The 17,339-nt window shown below is 45.8% G+C and overlaps 1 protein-coding gene across 1 annotated transcript in view; it reads right to left on the bottom strand.

Annotated features, from left to right (window-relative positions):
• Positions 1–17,339, bottom strand: part of cyth3b (cytohesin 3b) — a 102,508-nt gene that overhangs the window by 37,888 nt on the left and 47,281 nt on the right. The window contains exons 2-4 of the mRNA XM_084328397.1: positions 4,206–4,288; positions 3,845–3,909; positions 164–230 (exon numbers count right to left, since the gene is read on the bottom strand). Coding sequence (XP_084184523.1) covers positions 164–230; positions 3,845–3,909; positions 4,206–4,288 — 215 coding nt within the window. The remainder of the gene's footprint in view (positions 1–163; positions 231–3,844; positions 3,910–4,205; positions 4,289–17,339) is intronic.

Below are 17,339 nucleotides of genomic sequence, written 5' to 3'. Positions count from 1 at the left end.
TTATACTCCCATGAGAGCTACGGTTACAACTCGGTTTGATTCACTGTTTCATAATTCAAAGACAACAAACACCATGAAACGGAAGGTCAGCGTAATTCAATAACAGCAGCGCGTTGTCGCAAATGGGAGAGGCGTGACGGACAATTCCGGGTACGAGGCTGACCTTTTTGGGGTCCATGTTGAACTTCTTCCTCCCCATGGCGATCTGTTTGTTTCTTTGCGTTGTTTTGCTGCAATGAAAAAAAGCAAGAACACAAAGACATCCGTCACAGTTAACAGCCGCGGTCTCGTCTGCAGACTGTTGTGTTTGTTCAGCAGGTCACCTGTCACTCTGCAGTGGGTTAGTCCAGGACACAACGTGAGTGATGTTAGTTTACTACTGTGTTAGTCCAGGACACAACGTGAGTGATGTTAGTTTACTACTGTGTTCTGAAGGTCCAGATTAACACATAAAGTCTGCGTTTATTATTTTGTATACCTTATATATTGTTTATATATATAAGATATATATTCTCCCGTCGTCTATTACCTAACAGTATTTATCATTCGCTTCTTTGTATATGTTCCATTCTTAACGCCATAGGCACGCGCGCATGCACCTGTAGACAGCGTGAGCGCATGCGCAGGGTTTTTAGGACATGCCCGGGCAGAGTGTGTGAGAGAGAAGAAACGTTTTGGTGCAGCAGTAAACAGACGGCAAGCAACGTATCTTGATAGACAGCTGTACAGCTAATTAGATACCGCCATAATATTGTCGAGCCACTATTGGCAAAGTAGAGTGACTTGTTCGAGCGAAGTGAAGTAACGTTGAGAGACTTCTAGCTGAACCCAGCGGCGTTCTGGATTCAACTACCTATTACTGACTACATGCGGGTTAGCCTTAGCATACAAGGGCTAACTAGCTAGCAACCATGCCAACGGGCGTTTGGAATATTAGCTATTAATCCTGCCATCGGGCGCTTGGAATACAGGAACCAGGTCCGTACGAGACCCTCCTCACCAGCGACGACAGGATTATCCCACGTTTGTCTGCAGCTCTCTGGAGTAGGAGCTCCAGAGAATATCGTCTCCATCCGCCATCTTGCTTTCCCCGTGCTGTTCACTCCTTCTCACTCCATTCAGAGCATCAACGGTCGAGTACTAGTAGTTCAGGACTATCATTACCTCTGACATTGTTGCATTGACATTCTACTAGTAACAGGAGATCTGCGATATATATAAAAATGTATGTTTGACGTTACTATTAAAGTGATTATTGAACTTGGTATCACTGTCCCCTCTCAGTTAATGGAGTGTCCGCCATTTTGTGTACCTTTAATGTCTGGCTAATTAATATTCTAGTAGTGGTCTAATCTAACATTTAAATACAGTCAGGGTTGTGTAGCCCCTTAGCTACAACTGTGTTAGTCCAGGACACACCGTGAGTGATGTTAGTTTACTACTGTGTTAGTCCAGGACACACCGTGAGTGATGTTAGTTTACTACTGTGTTAGTCCAGGACACTCCGTGAGTGATGTTAGTTTACTACTGTGTTAGTCCAGGACACTCCGTGAGTGATGTTAGTTTACTACTGTGTTAGTCCAGGACACTCCGTGAGTGATGTTAGTTTACTACTGTGTTAGTCCAGGACACACCGTGAGTGATGTTAGTTTACTACTGTGTTCGCTTGGGGTGGTCGTTTCCACTGAATGTAGACTGGAGAAACTGGTTAACAGTAATAAACAGTTAAGACATGCACGCTACAACAATAATAAACAGTAAAACAGTTAACACATGCATGCTACAACAATAATAAACAGTAATAAACAGTTAAGACATGCATGCTACAACAATAATAAACAGTAAAACAGTTAACACATGCATGCTACAACAATAATAAACAGTAAAAGAGTTAAGACATGCATGCTACAACAATAATAAACAGTAATAAACAGTTAACACATGCATGCTACAACAATAATAAACAGTAAAACAGTTAAGACATGCATGCTACAACAATAATAAACAGTAAAACAGTTAAGACATGCATGCTACAACAATAATACACAGTAATAAACGGTTAAGACATGCATGCTACAACAATAATACACAGTAATAACCAGTTAACACATGCATGCTACAACAATAATAAACAGTAAAACAGTTAACACATGCATGCTACAACAATAATAAACAGTAATAAACAGTTAACACATGCATGCTACAACAATAATAAACAGTAAAACAGTTAAGACATGCATGCTACAACAATAATAAACAGTAAAACAGTTAAGACATGCATGCTACAACAATAATACACAGTAATAAACGGTTAAGACATGCATGCTACAACAATAATACACAGTAATAACCAGTTAACACATGCATGCTACAACAATAATAAACAGTAAAACAGTTAACACATGCATGCTACAACAATAATAAACAGTAATAAACAGTTAAGACATGCATGCTACAACAATAATACACAGTAATAAACGGTTAAGACATGCATGCTACAACAATAATACACAGTAATAACCAGTTAACACATGCATGCTACAACAATAATAAACAGTAAAACAGTTAAGACATGCATGCTACAACAATAATACACAGTAATAAACGGTTAAGACATGCATGCTACAACAATAATACACAGTAATAAACAGTTAACACATGCATGCTACAACAATAATAAACAGTAAAACAGTTAAGACATGCATGCTACAACAATAATAAACAGTCAAACAGTTTAGACATGCATGCTACAACAATAATACACAGTAATAAACAGTTAAGACATGCATGCTACAACAGAAATAAACAGTTAAGACATGCATGCTACAACAGAAATAAACAGTTAAGACATGCATGCTACAACAATAATAACCAGTAATAAACAGTAAGACACACATGCTACAACAGTAATAAACAGTTAAGACATGCATGCTACAACAGTAATAAACAGTAATAAACAGTTAAGACATGCATGCTACAACAGTAATAAACAGTTAAGACATGCATGCTACAACAGTAATAAACAGTTAAAACATGCATGCTACAAAAGTAATAAACAGTCATAAACAGTTAAAACATGCATGCTACAAAAGTAATAAACAGTAATAAATGGTTAAAACATGCATGCTACAAAAGTAATAAACAGTTAATACTTGTGTGCCTAATTCATGTCGGCTGCACTATTTATTTGAAATAAACAATTTAACTGATTAATCTGTCAAAATTATTTTTGAGAATTATAGAATGTGTGTGTGTGTGTGTGTGTGTGTGTGTGTGTGTGTGTGTGTGTGTGTGTGTGTGTGTGTGTGTGTGTGTGTGTGTGTGTGTGTGTGTGTGTGTGTGTGCGTGTGTGTGTGTGTGTGTGTGTGTGTGACTCTTCCTGCCTTGGTGCCTAGATTAGCCTGTACATCACTACACCTGTGCCAGCTGCACCTGAGACACACAAAGGCTGCCACACAGACTCACTACAGCCAATCAGGTGACAGCTACTGAATAGAGAGCATTTAGCAAATGTTTAGCCGAGGGACAGCTCCGCTTCAGTCCGCAAATAAAAGGGGATTAACACACACACACACACACACACACACACACACACACACACAAATATACTGTATGATACAGGTATGAGGCTAGAGGAGGGAGCTCCTGTGTGGCTATAGCTTTGAGGAGGAGGAGCAAAAGAAACAATGAGCAGTTAATATTTTCACGAGAGAGAGAGAGAGAGAGAGAGAGAGAGAGAGAGAGAGAGAGAGAGAGAGAGAGAGAGAGAGAGAGAGAGAGAGAGAGAGAGAGGAAATTGAGAAGAAGAGGGGGATAAAGGTGTTGACACCAGACAGGAACTCACCTCTCCCCTACACAGGTTAGCTGCTCAATCTCCGTCATCACTTCTGCAATCTCAAACTTCAACCGCTGCAGAGCAGAGCAGGGGACAGGATATTGGTTCACATCACTCATATATATATACACAGTCATTTGTGCTTTATTGATTTCAATAAGAAGACAGATACAAAGCCAATACAATTCAGCCATGAAGGAAGGTACTGGCATTGATGGAGAGATATTAGTAGCTCATTTGATATTGACTTGGTAATTTAGGTGCTATTAAATTACTGGTATCCAAAAACCTTTAATGTAGGCCACAGCAACTTGAACAAACAAACAAACAAACAAACTTAACAAACTCTTTTTCTACACATATGACTCACCTCGATATCATCCAAGAGCTCTTTTTTCCTCCGCCGTATGTTGGACAGCTCATCTCTCTCCTCCAGAGACAGGTCTTCTGGTACTGGAAAATAATAAAATACAAAAAAGGTAAGAATTAGAGAAAGTAGGAGAGAAAGAGAGAGCGAGAGCAAGAGAGCTGTGAGAATGGACTTAACGTATTCACCTACTAACCAGTAACCAACCAACCAGTCAGACACTCGGATGGATTAATCTGACAGTGTGACCTCTACATGCCTACGAGATTAATCCATCCTAGAGCCATTACTCATGACCTCAATTGGAACGTTCAAGGTACTGCAATAGGACGAAGCGAGACAGATTCAGGGTCACGTTCACCCCGTCTCAATCTAACCTGATCCACTGACATGGGTAAGAAATACAAGTGTATTGTGTAGTAGTGTGAGTCACAAGTAGAATAGTACTGGTCAAAGTAAAACTCCTTCATTCAGATTTCTCTGCAAGTCAAGGTATAAACATTTTGAATATTGAATGTCCGTCAGTATCAAAGATAATACTAGACATTCCATTGCGCATTTGTCTATTTCAGAGCTTGGGGATTCCATTCTTAATGCATTAATGTGACACGTCTCTAAAGGATATGCTGGTGTCTGACTACTTCCTCTCAGATGTTGGCGGACATCAACTTTGACATAGCATCCTTTTCATCAATTTATCACATGTATCACAAAACGTCTTCCTTCATGGGTTATTAATAGTTATGCTGGGTTATGTTGTGGAGTAAATTTGTTGGATATTTCATTTGAAATGTAAGAGTAAAAGTAATCAAAACATCATATCACAATATTTTTCATAGTTTTATTATGGTATTTTGTTTTCCAGTATAAATTACAATGTGATATCTTTCTTATGTCTTTATCTTGCAATAGAATTGCCATGGTGCTATTTCATTTCAAAATGGTCTATATTCCTATATATATTTGTCTATATCCGTTGATCTTTAAGACCATTGCTGGGAAATCACAATGATGGTGGAATGCATGGAATTAAGAATGCAATTATGGACCCTATATGAAATGCCCCTCAAATGACCCTCCCGCCCCCCAGTGCCGGACCAGCATTTTTCTTTAATGCCCCAGCTGGTCATTAAATGCCTCAATACTCCACTATCATGGCCAATTTAAAAACATGATCACAAATCAATAATAAATTTTTTTCTGTGTTTTTGTCCTATTTATGCAACCGTTTGTTATATTACATCTGGCTCGCGTCTCGCTCTGCCATATTGAGATATCATCTCCATGCACATATTGTGCACATGAAAAAGTTGACACATGCACGTCACTTGCACGTGACCACGCCTACTCCTGTGTGTCCCTACAAAACACAGAAAGTGGTCACGCTTACACCCTTCCTTATCTTTTTCCACGCGTGAGCTTGTTCATATGCACTTTCAACCAGTGGAACGTTATTATGAAGCGAAGGGAGAAATTGAAGAATGTTGGACTTTCGCCAGAGTTTCCCCAGCCCCCGGATCCTCTTCGGCGCGTCCAGACAGAACGGCGACCCTATACTGTCTCGATTCCTGACAGTGGACTGATGGACTTCGCGCGGCGTTCGGCGGTCGAGCCACGGCGCACACGGGTAGGGCCGTCATCGGCAATTCATAGTACTAGCGTTTTCACTAGGGATGCACCGATATGAAAATTTGCCACCGATACCGATACCGATTGTTCAACTAACACAATCGGCCGATACCGATTCCGATATTTGTGGCGATATTTTTAAATATTTTGTAATATATAATTTTTTGTAATATTTTAATTTTTTTTATGAAACTACTGTATATTTGTGTTACAAATTGTGTTCACCGATATGAACATAGGCCTCTTTACTTACTTAAAAAAAGGAAACATCAAGAAATAGCACTATCTCTCTCCCAGTATGTTCTGCAGGGCTGCAGCTAGATACTAGTTCTCCCAGCATGGTCTACCTGCTGGGCTGCAGCTAGATACTATTGTCTCAACCAATGACATTTTTATTGACAGTCGATTCTGCCAATTACGTCACACACCGCTTGCACCCGCCTCTGCTGTTACCACAAATCGGCTAGCGCGTATACATTTTTTACTTCGGCTTTTGTCCGCCATTGATTTTGAGTTGACGAGAGCTTTTCTACAACAACAACAATGGCGGCGCGGCTGACGTTTAGCTTTTAGCTCTGCAGGATGACTTAAATGAGGCATAATGATTTTACTGCAACTAATGTTATAATAAAACAAAGCCTTTCTATACATGTGTCTGATTGAAACCGTTATTAACAGATTGCAGAATTGGTAAAACCCAGGGCTCTGTGAGCAACGGAAGGAACTGAGCTAGTATGAACGCTTGCTACGTTCGGGTAAATAATATGCTGATGTTATTGAACGTGTAACACTAACTATATAACGTTAATGCCACAAAACGAATGCCTTGTTAATCATAAGTAGTAACTTTGATGCAGTAGCTTGTGTGTGTGTGTGTGTGTGTGGGGGGGACTGGGGACGGCGTTGTGCAGGTCGCGAGTGAACTTTTTTTTGTCTTGACGCTACACAAATTGATGGATATTTATCGGCTACTGCCATCGGCACATTCGAGCTTATCGGCCGATAGGCCGATTGCAGTCAACAAGGCACTTATCGGCCGATACCGATACCCGACCGATACATCGGTGCACCCCTAGTTTTCACTACTGCTCGTTGTCCCGTGAGACGACCGGGTGGTGTGATAGTGCGGGGGGCTGTGTATTTGGATGAATGTGGTCAACATGAAACGTTGTTAAATGTTTTTCCAATTATCATGGCGCGCGCAGCTACTGCAAATTATATTGCTTTCGGGACAACAGCAAATAATAACATTGCTCAATTGGAGGGCGGCTAGGTGGTGTAGTGGGCAAGGCACTCGCCACCAGTGTGGAGACGCTAGGATTCGCGTGTTCGAATCCAGCTCTCCACATTGTTTTTCGGTTTGGCTGGTCGTCCGCAGTAATACACATTGGCCGTATTACGGGGAGGGAAAACTGAAGGGTGGGGATCGAACGTTGTGAACAAGCGACTCCTACAAGTCGGTTGGTGCGCCTGCGCAGTAGAATCAGGAAGTGTCGGGGGCAGCGTGAGCCTCCCACGCGTTACTCCTCGACACTGAGAGATTGAGCTGCGCAGGTGAAAAGATGCGACTGCTGTTACCTCAAGTACCGGAGGGGACTTGTGCTATGTATGACTTAGTCCACATTGCAGCCGGCTTGTGGGAGGCAAGAAACAGCGTTCGTGACAGGGGAGGGTTGAATTGGATGATACGAAATTGGGATGGGAGAAAATATGGAAAAATGGGAGAAAAAGTGGATAAAAAAAAAAACATTGCTCAATTGGCTGCTTTTCTGTCGAAAATGGTGTCGGGTGATGGGGTCTTAGGGCCAGCCGACGTCAAAACCATCGTGCAGGGTTTTGAGATTATTCAGCTTTTGACCCAGCCGCAAGCTATAACCGCAGGGAGGGCTAGGATGCTGTTGACTCTTATTCACAGACATCTGTGGTTGGAGCAGTCTCCCCTGCAATTCTCCTCCTCAGGGCCCCCCTCTCCGTGGATGGACTTTTTGGTTTGTCGACGGAGGCGCGGGCGGCTTTTGACCGGGGCCCCACGCCGCCCCACACCGTGCAGCCAGAGGTGAGAGCACGGTCTCGCCAGCGGCAGCGGTCTCCCCCGCCTGTGATAACCTGGAAACAAAGAGACAGGCTATCACGGTGCCGACAGCCCTCGGCGGCCGAGGGATCGGCTGAATTAGATGGGCACGCCTCCGCGAGGAGTAACCGTCGCCATCTAGCTGTGTCTAGCACGCTCTCCGTTCATTCCCCCCCGCTATACTAGGGGATTCAGGGCTCTGTTGTGTCCCCTCTGGCTGCGGGCCACGTTCTTCCAGTGAAGCGCAAGCGGCCCCACATATCGCTTCTCATGAAGACAGGGGCTGACATCCAGCTGCTAGCTAGGCCTGGGTCTGTCTATGAGAATGCTGTACTGTCAGGAGGCTCCCGCACCACACGTCCTGCATGTGCGTTTGGTGAGCCTGGTGTTGTATGTGACGACGGAGCAGGGTTCCCTGTATCTACATTTTTTTGTCAGAGTGGGAACCCTAGGCCCAGGAGGTCGCAGCGCGGGTTCCCCCAGCCCCGCCCTTGCCAGGCTGGGTATTACGTTAGTGCCTCCCCCGTCCGGACTTCCAATCCTGGCAGCGGTAGTCAGTCAGGCACACGTAATTTGGGTGGTAGTAATATCACTACGGGGCTACGGTGTGTAGGGGTCACCCTATCGGACAGCGTGAGGACCCCACACCAATGCCATGCATGTCCAGCCGCAGAGCAGGCCATCCCCAGCAAGTTCATTTCTGTGCAAAAACGGGACAATGCTCAGTGGGGGAAGTACCTTATTCACCAGGAGTGTCAGACCGCCCCTTTCTGTTGAGGTCCCCCCTTGGGTGCAATTGCCTCGTTGGTAGTCAGGGTGCGAAATCCCGACTCTGCGAGATACCTTGCTCGCGCGGTTGGCGAAACCGGGGTTTGCAATGCACAGTGGGAGGGACCGGGCCACCTATCTACGATTCTTACCACGTATGGCTACAGAAGTGCCATATGTCGGTGTGGATGGAGAGAACGCTGAGGACGGGGCTTGTGTTACAGTTTGCACACCATCACCCTCAGTTTTTGGGTTTGATACAGACTCTATTGTCAGAGTCCGCGGCAGTGACAGCTCTGGCCAATGAGATCCGTTCTCTGTTGGCGAAGCAGGCCATCGTCGTGGTCCCATGGGAGGACGCGATGAGTGGCGTTTACTCCCGATATTTTCTGGTGCCCAAGAAATCGGGGGGTGTCAGACCCATACTGGAACTGCACTGCACTAGTCCGTACTGGAACTCTGCACTCTTCACTTTATATATATGTATTTTATTGATTAATCCCCCACTGCACTGTTTCGTTTCTTGTCTGTGTTGGTGTTGTTTACTGTGAAAAAAGAAAAGAAAATGCATACACTGTATTGCTGCAACAATTACCAATGTGTTTTACACAAATGGCTCAATAAAGGAATCTGAATCTGAATCTGACCTGTCCGTGTTCAATCGGTTGATTGTGGCGAGAAGGTTCAGAATGTTGACCGTCAAACACCTGTTATGAGCTGTCAGAATAGGAGACTGGTTCACCTCCATAGACCTGAAGGATGCGTATTTTCACATCCCGATCTTCCCTCCTCACAGGAAATTCCTACGCTTCCTGTTTCAGGGACGAGTACCAGAGGCTGCCGTTCGGCTACTCTCTGGCTCCTCGCACCTTCACCAAGTGTCTGGAGACCGCGCTGGGACCTCTGCCTCGTCAGGGGATACGAATTTTATTCTACCTAGACGACATTCTGGTCCTCAGCCGGTCAGAGGAGATCGCCAGGTCTCATACCAGGCAGGTGGTGGAACACCTGCCTCTCAATCTGCGCAGCCTGAGGGCTCTCCACATCCCCGGCAGGGAGAATGTGGGTGCAGACGTGATGTCGCGGGGCGGTCCCCACCCAGACGAGTGGGGACTACGTCCAGACATAGTCAGACAGGTCTGGGACATATTCGGGGAGGCCGCGGTGGACCTGTTTGCAAGCAGTCAGTCCTAGCAGTGCCCTCTGTGGTTCTCGGTCAGTCGGAAGGACAACCCCTCTCTGGGAGTGGATGCCTTCTCGATGTACCCGTGGCCGCCCGGGATTCTGTACGCGTTCCCCCCCATACACCTGATAGCTCAGCTGTTGGAGCGGGTACGTCAGGAGCGCAGGACTTTGATCCTGGTGGCGCCGGACCGGGGCACAGCTGTGTGGTTCCCGACCCTGATTCAGCTCTTGGTGGCCCCGCCGTGACCTGTGCCGTGGTCACCGCGGGCCCTCTCTCAGGCACGCGGAACACTGTTTCTGCCTCCTGTTCTGGGGCAGCCTCTAATGGCTTGGCTGCTGAAAGGGTGAATCTGGAGGGGATGCGTCTTAACTCTACTGTGGTTAACACCATCCAGAACGCGCACGCTCCGTCCACTACCGCGGTTTACGCAGGGAAGTGGCGTATGTTTCGAGAGTGGTGTGAGGTTGGGGGCCTGGACCCGGTGTTGTGCCCCCTGGACTTGGTTCTGTCCTTCCTCCAGTCTATCCTGGATAGGCTGTCAGCCTCGACAGTGAAGGTATACGCCGCAGCTATATCGTCTTGTCATGTGGGCTTTGAGGGCAGAACGCTGTTCAGCCACCCTCTCGTGAGACGTTTCCTGCTTGGTGCACGGCGTCTCAAGCCTGTGAAACGTGCTCTGTTTCCAAGCTGGGACCTCCAACTGGTCCTGGAAAGGCTGTTGGGGGCCCCGTTTGAGCCTCATGAGCAGGCGCCATTGGATCGACTGTCTTTCAAGACCGCGTTCCTTCTGGCCATCACCTCCGCTAAACGCGTGGGTGAGCTGTGTGCTCTCTCGGTGCGGTACGAGTGCATGTCTATTCAGGCTGATAACGGTGCGACTCTGAGGCCTAATCCGGCCTTTGTGCCAAAGAATATCCGGAGCTCTTATCGCTCCAGGGATATTGTGCTCCAGGCGTTTTACCCTCCTCCTCACGCTAGTGAGTTGGAGGCGAGCCTTCACCTGTTGTGTCCTGTCCGTGCGCTGATGGTTTACCTTACTCGCACGCAGGATCTCAGGGCTTCCGATCAACTGTTTGTTTGTTACGGTGGTTCTCACGCGGGTAAGGCGCTGTCCAAGCAACACCTGTCACATTGGTTATGCGAGGGCTTTGCCCTCTGCTACACTTTGGCCGGACAGGTTCCCCCCGCATGCGTCAGGGCACACTCCACACTCCTGTTTGGGGGGGCCTCGATGGAGGACATCTGCGCTGCGGCCTCCTGGTCCTCCCCGGGTCCTTTTGTTAGGTTTTACCTCATGGACATGACTGGGGGCTCTGTCTCCCAGGCAGTCCTGAGGGCCGGGACCTCTCCTGCACCGCGCCATCAGGTGGGCTAGCAGGTGTGTGTGGGTATGGACCGCAGAGTGCTCTGTCACACGCGGTCCCGCTTGCACTGTGCGTTCTAGGGTGACTGGTCCCTTTTTCGCATGTTGGTTGTAGTTGACTGCCCTCCCCCTCCTCGTTAGGACGTGCGGGTGGACGGGACTCCCCTCCCCCCTGGTCAGGGGCTTATGGGCCCTCAGGGGGTGCATTTGACGTGGCCACGCGTCCGCTCTGCCCCTTTTGATCTCAATATGGCAGAGCGAGACGCGAGCCAGATGTAATATAACGAAGGTTATCCTATAACCCTAGTTATATGAATACTGGCGGAGCGTCTCGCTCTTCAGCGCCCTGAGGACCCTTGGATGTTTTTCACGCATGGAATTCAGACTTGGAAGGGTGTAAGCGTGACCACTTCCTGTGTTTTGTAGAGACACGCGGGAGTAGGCGTGGTCACGTGCAAGTGACGTGCATGTGTCAACTTTTTAACGTGCACAATATGTGCATGGAGATGATATCTCAATATGGCAGAGCGAGACGCTCCGCCAGTATTCATATAACTTGGGTTATAGGATAACCTTCGTTATGTCCAACTGTTTTTATTTGATGTTGCTGGAAATGAGGGAAAACCTCAATGATTATTTTAAGAATAAAAAAAGGTTTGAATTTAATTTAATTTAATAAATCAATACAGACATAGTATTTAGTCTATTGATTGATTGAAATTGATTGAAAACCTTTATTTATCCCTGAGGGGAGATTCACTATCTGTTGAAGTATCTGGTGAGCAGCATGAAAACTTGAAACAGTATGTCTTCTCTATAAATTATTACCTGAGCGTTTGACACACCCTCTCCTACCACTGAACTGAAACCTGTGCCGTCAAATATTAGCTTTCTGATAGTCTGCCCTTAGCTTCCTCATTTGAGGTCATTAACACCGCCGAGATGTGTGGGAAATGAGCCAGTTGGAATGGCATATCAAAATATATAATAGTGTCTGTGTGTTTTACTGCACGTCCACACACACACACACACACACACACACACACACACACACACACACACACACACACACACAGCAGTAGGGATGGACCAATAAACCACTCTTTTAGTGCCAATACTGATTCTGAGTACAGAGTACCGATCCGATCCACTGGTTTTATACTGGTTTTATACTAATACTAAAATCGCACTAATAACACTTTAACCTATTGGTAAACTAACGTATTGATGATAATATACATTATAACTGCTGTTGTGACATGGTTATGATGTTTATACTTGAATACGTTTGAGAAAAAAAAATATATGTTTGTCAGACAGTCTGGAGAGGTTGATTTATGATGTGATGTCATTTTCTGTCCGCCAACGGACCACACGGTGTTAAACAGAGGTTAAGAGGTTAAACAGATCTTTTTCAAGTTTTAATACTCTTATCCGAAAACATTAGGAACTTGTTACATTCACCCACACAAGGGCTGAGGACTCACCCCCCCCCCCCCCCCGCCCCCCGCTCTCTCTCTCTCTCTCACACACACACTGACTCTCCCAGCTCTCTTTCTCTCTTGCCCCTTCCTCATCTCTCTCACCCCTCTGTCTCTGTCTCTCTCTCTCTCTCTCTCTCTCTCACACACACACACACACACACACACACACACAGAGTCAGAAACAAACATAGTATCAATGATAGTATCAATAATACACCTGTGTGAAGTAAAAAAAGATATATCCCAGAGATTAGATAGATATAATAATTTTTTATTTTAAACGTTAATCGTGCGTTAAAAGAAATTGTGGCATTAAAAGAATCAAAGAAGCTAATTTTAAATGTATCCATAAATTGTATAACTCCAATAAAAATGCATAAAATGTCTAGAGATAACTCATTAAACTGTCCTAGATGTAAAACTAACAAAGGAACAGTTTACACATGTTTTGGTACTGTGATAAACTAAAACGATTCTGGAATTGTATTAATTAATTTACAAAATCTGTATTGGAAACGGAATTTGACTTGTCTCCATGTGCCTACTTACTAAATGAATTACCTGAGATCCAGATGGATCCAAAAAAATATAGATTGCTGATTATTATAACATACTTTGCCAAGAAATGTATTCTCCTGTTTTGGAAAAATGACTCTTCGCCCACTTTTGAGATGTTTCAAGATCAGATATCCCAGCTTCTTCCACTGGAGAGATTGACCTTGGAGGAACGTGGCCGGGGGCGGATGTTCTGGGACCTTTGGTCTCCGCTGTTTTCTCGATTGAGCAGGGGGGCTGTTGATTGATATGGTTAGTGACGGTATGTGAATATATCCGCATGCTGTCGCTGGCCGTGTCGATTGGTGGTTTTTCTGTTTGGTTGGGGGAGGGGTGGGGGCCGGGGGTCTTTGGGTGTCTGTCCCCGGTTGTGTATTTTTTGGAGGTGGGTTTCCCTAGTGGAAGAAGTTGTACAACAGACGTGTAAGAGGCCTGTCTGTTGTACAACAATGATGTTGTTGTTGTCATTGTTGTTATAATTTATTATTGTTTATTTAAATGTTATTATTGTCCTGTCTTTATTTAGTTTTGTTGGCCGCGGGTGGGGGAAGGGACCAGAGGGTGAGATAATTGCTGTGTGCGTGTGCGCTAATATCGCGTTAACTTTGACAGCCTTAAGAAATATGAATCCATTTTCTCCATTAGAGATATTTAACATGTTTCCATGTGTCAGAAATGCAGAAAGTGGCTTTGCTGTGATTTTTGACATGTTACATGTGGCTTTTAACGTTATTGGGGGGAATTCTCCCCATAGCCTATTATTTTTGTCCTGATATCCGACATCAGTCTCTGTATTGATGGATCCTTAACAAGCAGTATTATGCATGATGCACACTGCTGCACATATCATACACACACACACACTGATAAATCTATATTTTATTCAACAAGGCGTGTCCCCTGAGCCACCTACTCATTCCTCATTTAACCGCGAAGCTCTTCCCCGGACCCTCAGAGGACCCCCCCCTCCCCTCCCCACACACACCACTCCTCCACATCAGAAAAACGACAAGCCGTTTGAGAGCAGCCTCACAGGAAGTAGGTCATTTTCACACGGAGCCACAGCAGATTCTCTCTCTCTCTCTCTCTCTCTCTCTCTCTCTCTCTCTCTCTCTCTCTCTCTGCATCCATCCTAGCAGAACATTTGAAGTGGGGGTGAAAGCAGATTAAAATCCCCCCAACTGAATCCTAACAGCTAAGCAGCTTGTGATTCTCCTTTTTCCCCATTGTCAATATCAGAGATGTAGAGTCCCCCCCCTCTCTCTCTCTCTATCACACTCTCTCTCTCCGTCTCTCTCTCTCACACTCTCTCTGTCTCTCTCTCTCACACTATCTCTATCTCTCTCTCTCTCCCTCTCTCTCTCACACTCTCTGTCTCTCTCTCTCACACCATCTCTATCTCTCTCTCTCACACACACTCAATTCAAATAGGCTTTATTGGCATGAAATATTAACATACTTATTGCCAAAGCAAGTTCAACATACAAACAATAACATATATATTAAGCAATAAAATATCATAACATTAGTAATAACAGTAAGGACAATCAACAAGAAACATATTAATTTACAAAATGGTCACTCGATCGGGTAGTCATTTTTCAATCTCTGTCTCTCTCACACACTCTCTCTCCGTCTCTCTCACACTCTGTCTCTCTATCTCTCTCTCTCTCTCTCTCTCACACACTCTCTCTGTCTCTCTCTCTCACACACACTATCTCTCTATCTCTCTCACACTATCTCTCTCTCTGTCTCTCTCACACTCTCTCACACTCTGTCTCTCACACTCTGTCTCTCTCTCTGTCTCTCTCTCTCTCTCTCTCTCTCTCTCTCTCTCTCTCTCTGTCTCTCTCTCTCCCCCTCTCCCCCTCTGTCTCTCTCCTCTCTGACTGAGACGTGGACCATTAGGTTCTGGGAGCACGGTGATGGCATTCGTTGATGACTGGCTGCTTATTAAACGGACGAGCAGCGAATCATGAGAGCAGGCGGGGACCCAGATGGCTTGGTGTTAAATGTATGATCATCACCTCTCTCACACCACAATGCATGTGCATGGCATCTGACTGACTTCTGACAACATGAGATTGAGTAAGAGAGATAGAGGGGGGGGGGGGGGGGGGTATTTAGCTAAAGACAGGGAGATCTAGCAATAAGGAGATTTGAAAGACACGCTGAAGAACTGAAAGTGGTTGTAAAACGAGGGAGTCGTTTAACAAGCATGAAACCTGCGGTGCTACCTGCATGTGTTGCACAAAACCTCCCTGCCTGGTCGTCCGTGAGTGGGTGCGTGGGTGAATGAGTGAGTGGGTGAATGAGTGAGTGGGTGAATGAGTGAGTGGGTGAATGAGTGAGTGAGTGAATGATCCCCCGGTAACAGAAAGAGAGAAACAGAGGATGGTAAATGGCAAATGGCTGCTTTTTTATATAGCGCTTTTATCCAAAGCGTTTTACATTTTACCCATTCACTCACACACCGACGGCGGAGGCAACCATGCAAGGTGCCAACCTGCTCATCGGGAGCAATTAGGGGTTAAGTGTCTTGCTGAAGGACACATCGACACGCTGCCTGGGAGGAGCGGGAATCGAACCGGGAACCACCGGATTGCCAGATGACTGCTCTACCTCCAGAGCCTTGGAGGAAACGGGTGTGTGTGTGTGTGTGTGTGTGTGTGTGTGTGTGTGTGTGTGTGTGTGTGTGTGTGTGTGTGTGTGTGTGTGTGTGTGTGTGTGTGTGTGTGTGTGTGTGTGTGTGTGTGTGTGTGTGTGTGTGTGTGTGTGTGTGTGCGTGTGCATCCTTTTTTTTCTCCCCATGGCCAGTTTTTGAGCAGGGAGCCCCTGCAGGGAGCCTACACCTCTAAAGCGTAAAACATGCCTCAAAGAACCCACTTGGCTCAGAGAATGGGACAAGCTGTCCACTGCGTTGGGGACAAGCTGTCTGGGATCACTGTCCACTGCGTTGGGGACAAGCTGTCTGGGATCACTGTCCACTGCGTTGGGGACAAGCTGTCTGGGATCACTGTCCACTGCGTTGGGGACAAGCTGTCTGGGATCACTGTCCACTGCGTTGGGGACAAGCTGTCTGGGATCACTGTCCACTGCGTTGGGGACAAGCTGTCTGGGATCACTGTCCACTGCGTTGGGGACAAGCTGTCTGGGATCACTGTCCACTCTGTGCTTTCAGCTGTGTGGAAAACAGCAAAGTAATCTGATATCATTGTGGATGAAACTATACTACTGAGCCCCGGCATCTCATGCATTATCCATGAACCTCTAGTAAAGTGTGCATGTGTGTGTGGTTCCCATACAGCAAGAGCAGCCTCCTGAAACCACTGGATTTTGCCTGGGGATGGGGGGGGGGGGGGGGGGGGGGGGTTATCCTGGGGAAATCCATATTAGGCTTTAGACAATGCTAAAGCTTAACCCTAGGCATAGCCCTATAGATTACTAATGCAATACCACTCTGCCTTTTCATATTATAGCTTAGGGGCTTTGCTTTCCAGTAACAATCAATACATCATAATAATGGATTCAACTTGCATACTTTGCTCTTTTCCCCTGGTCTCGAAAGGCATTTTGTGGAGAGGTTACAGCCACGACTATGCTAAGGTCTGCTACACCAGAAGCTCAGTCTATGCTTTCTCAGAGCGGGGAGTTCATTGGGTTTATGCCGTCTCTGGCTTCTTCCTCCCATCTCAGCCAAGCATGACCAGCTAGGGTGACCACGGGTCAGGTAGAAGGTCAATGGGGTCAGACAATGCATTTCAAGCCAGGTCAGAGTGCCATTGCTATGGTAGGTCCAGTTAAAAGCACTAACTGTGACAAGGCGTCGAAGCAATTACTGACTGCACGCCATAGGAGAGTTCCCACCCAAATGAGACTTTATAGATTGAGTCACTCATAAATCCATGGACCTCAACCCTATTGTCAGAATCAACCAAGAATTAACCGATATCTGAATCCTGCACCGAGCTGTCTTCAATGTGCACTGAGATCACCCTGCCAGATAGACATGGTAGAATGTGAGTTATGGTGTTGTGTTCATTCATCACCTTTTCCAGTTGTCATTAGACACAATCGTATC

Source organism: Notolepis coatsorum (assembly GCF_963971535.1).
Source record: "Notolepis coatsorum genome assembly, chromosome: 14".
Classification (NCBI taxonomy): domain Eukaryota; kingdom Metazoa; phylum Chordata; class Actinopteri; order Aulopiformes; family Paralepididae; genus Notolepis; species Notolepis coatsorum.
This window is presented reverse-complemented; position numbering and strand designations above follow the sequence as displayed.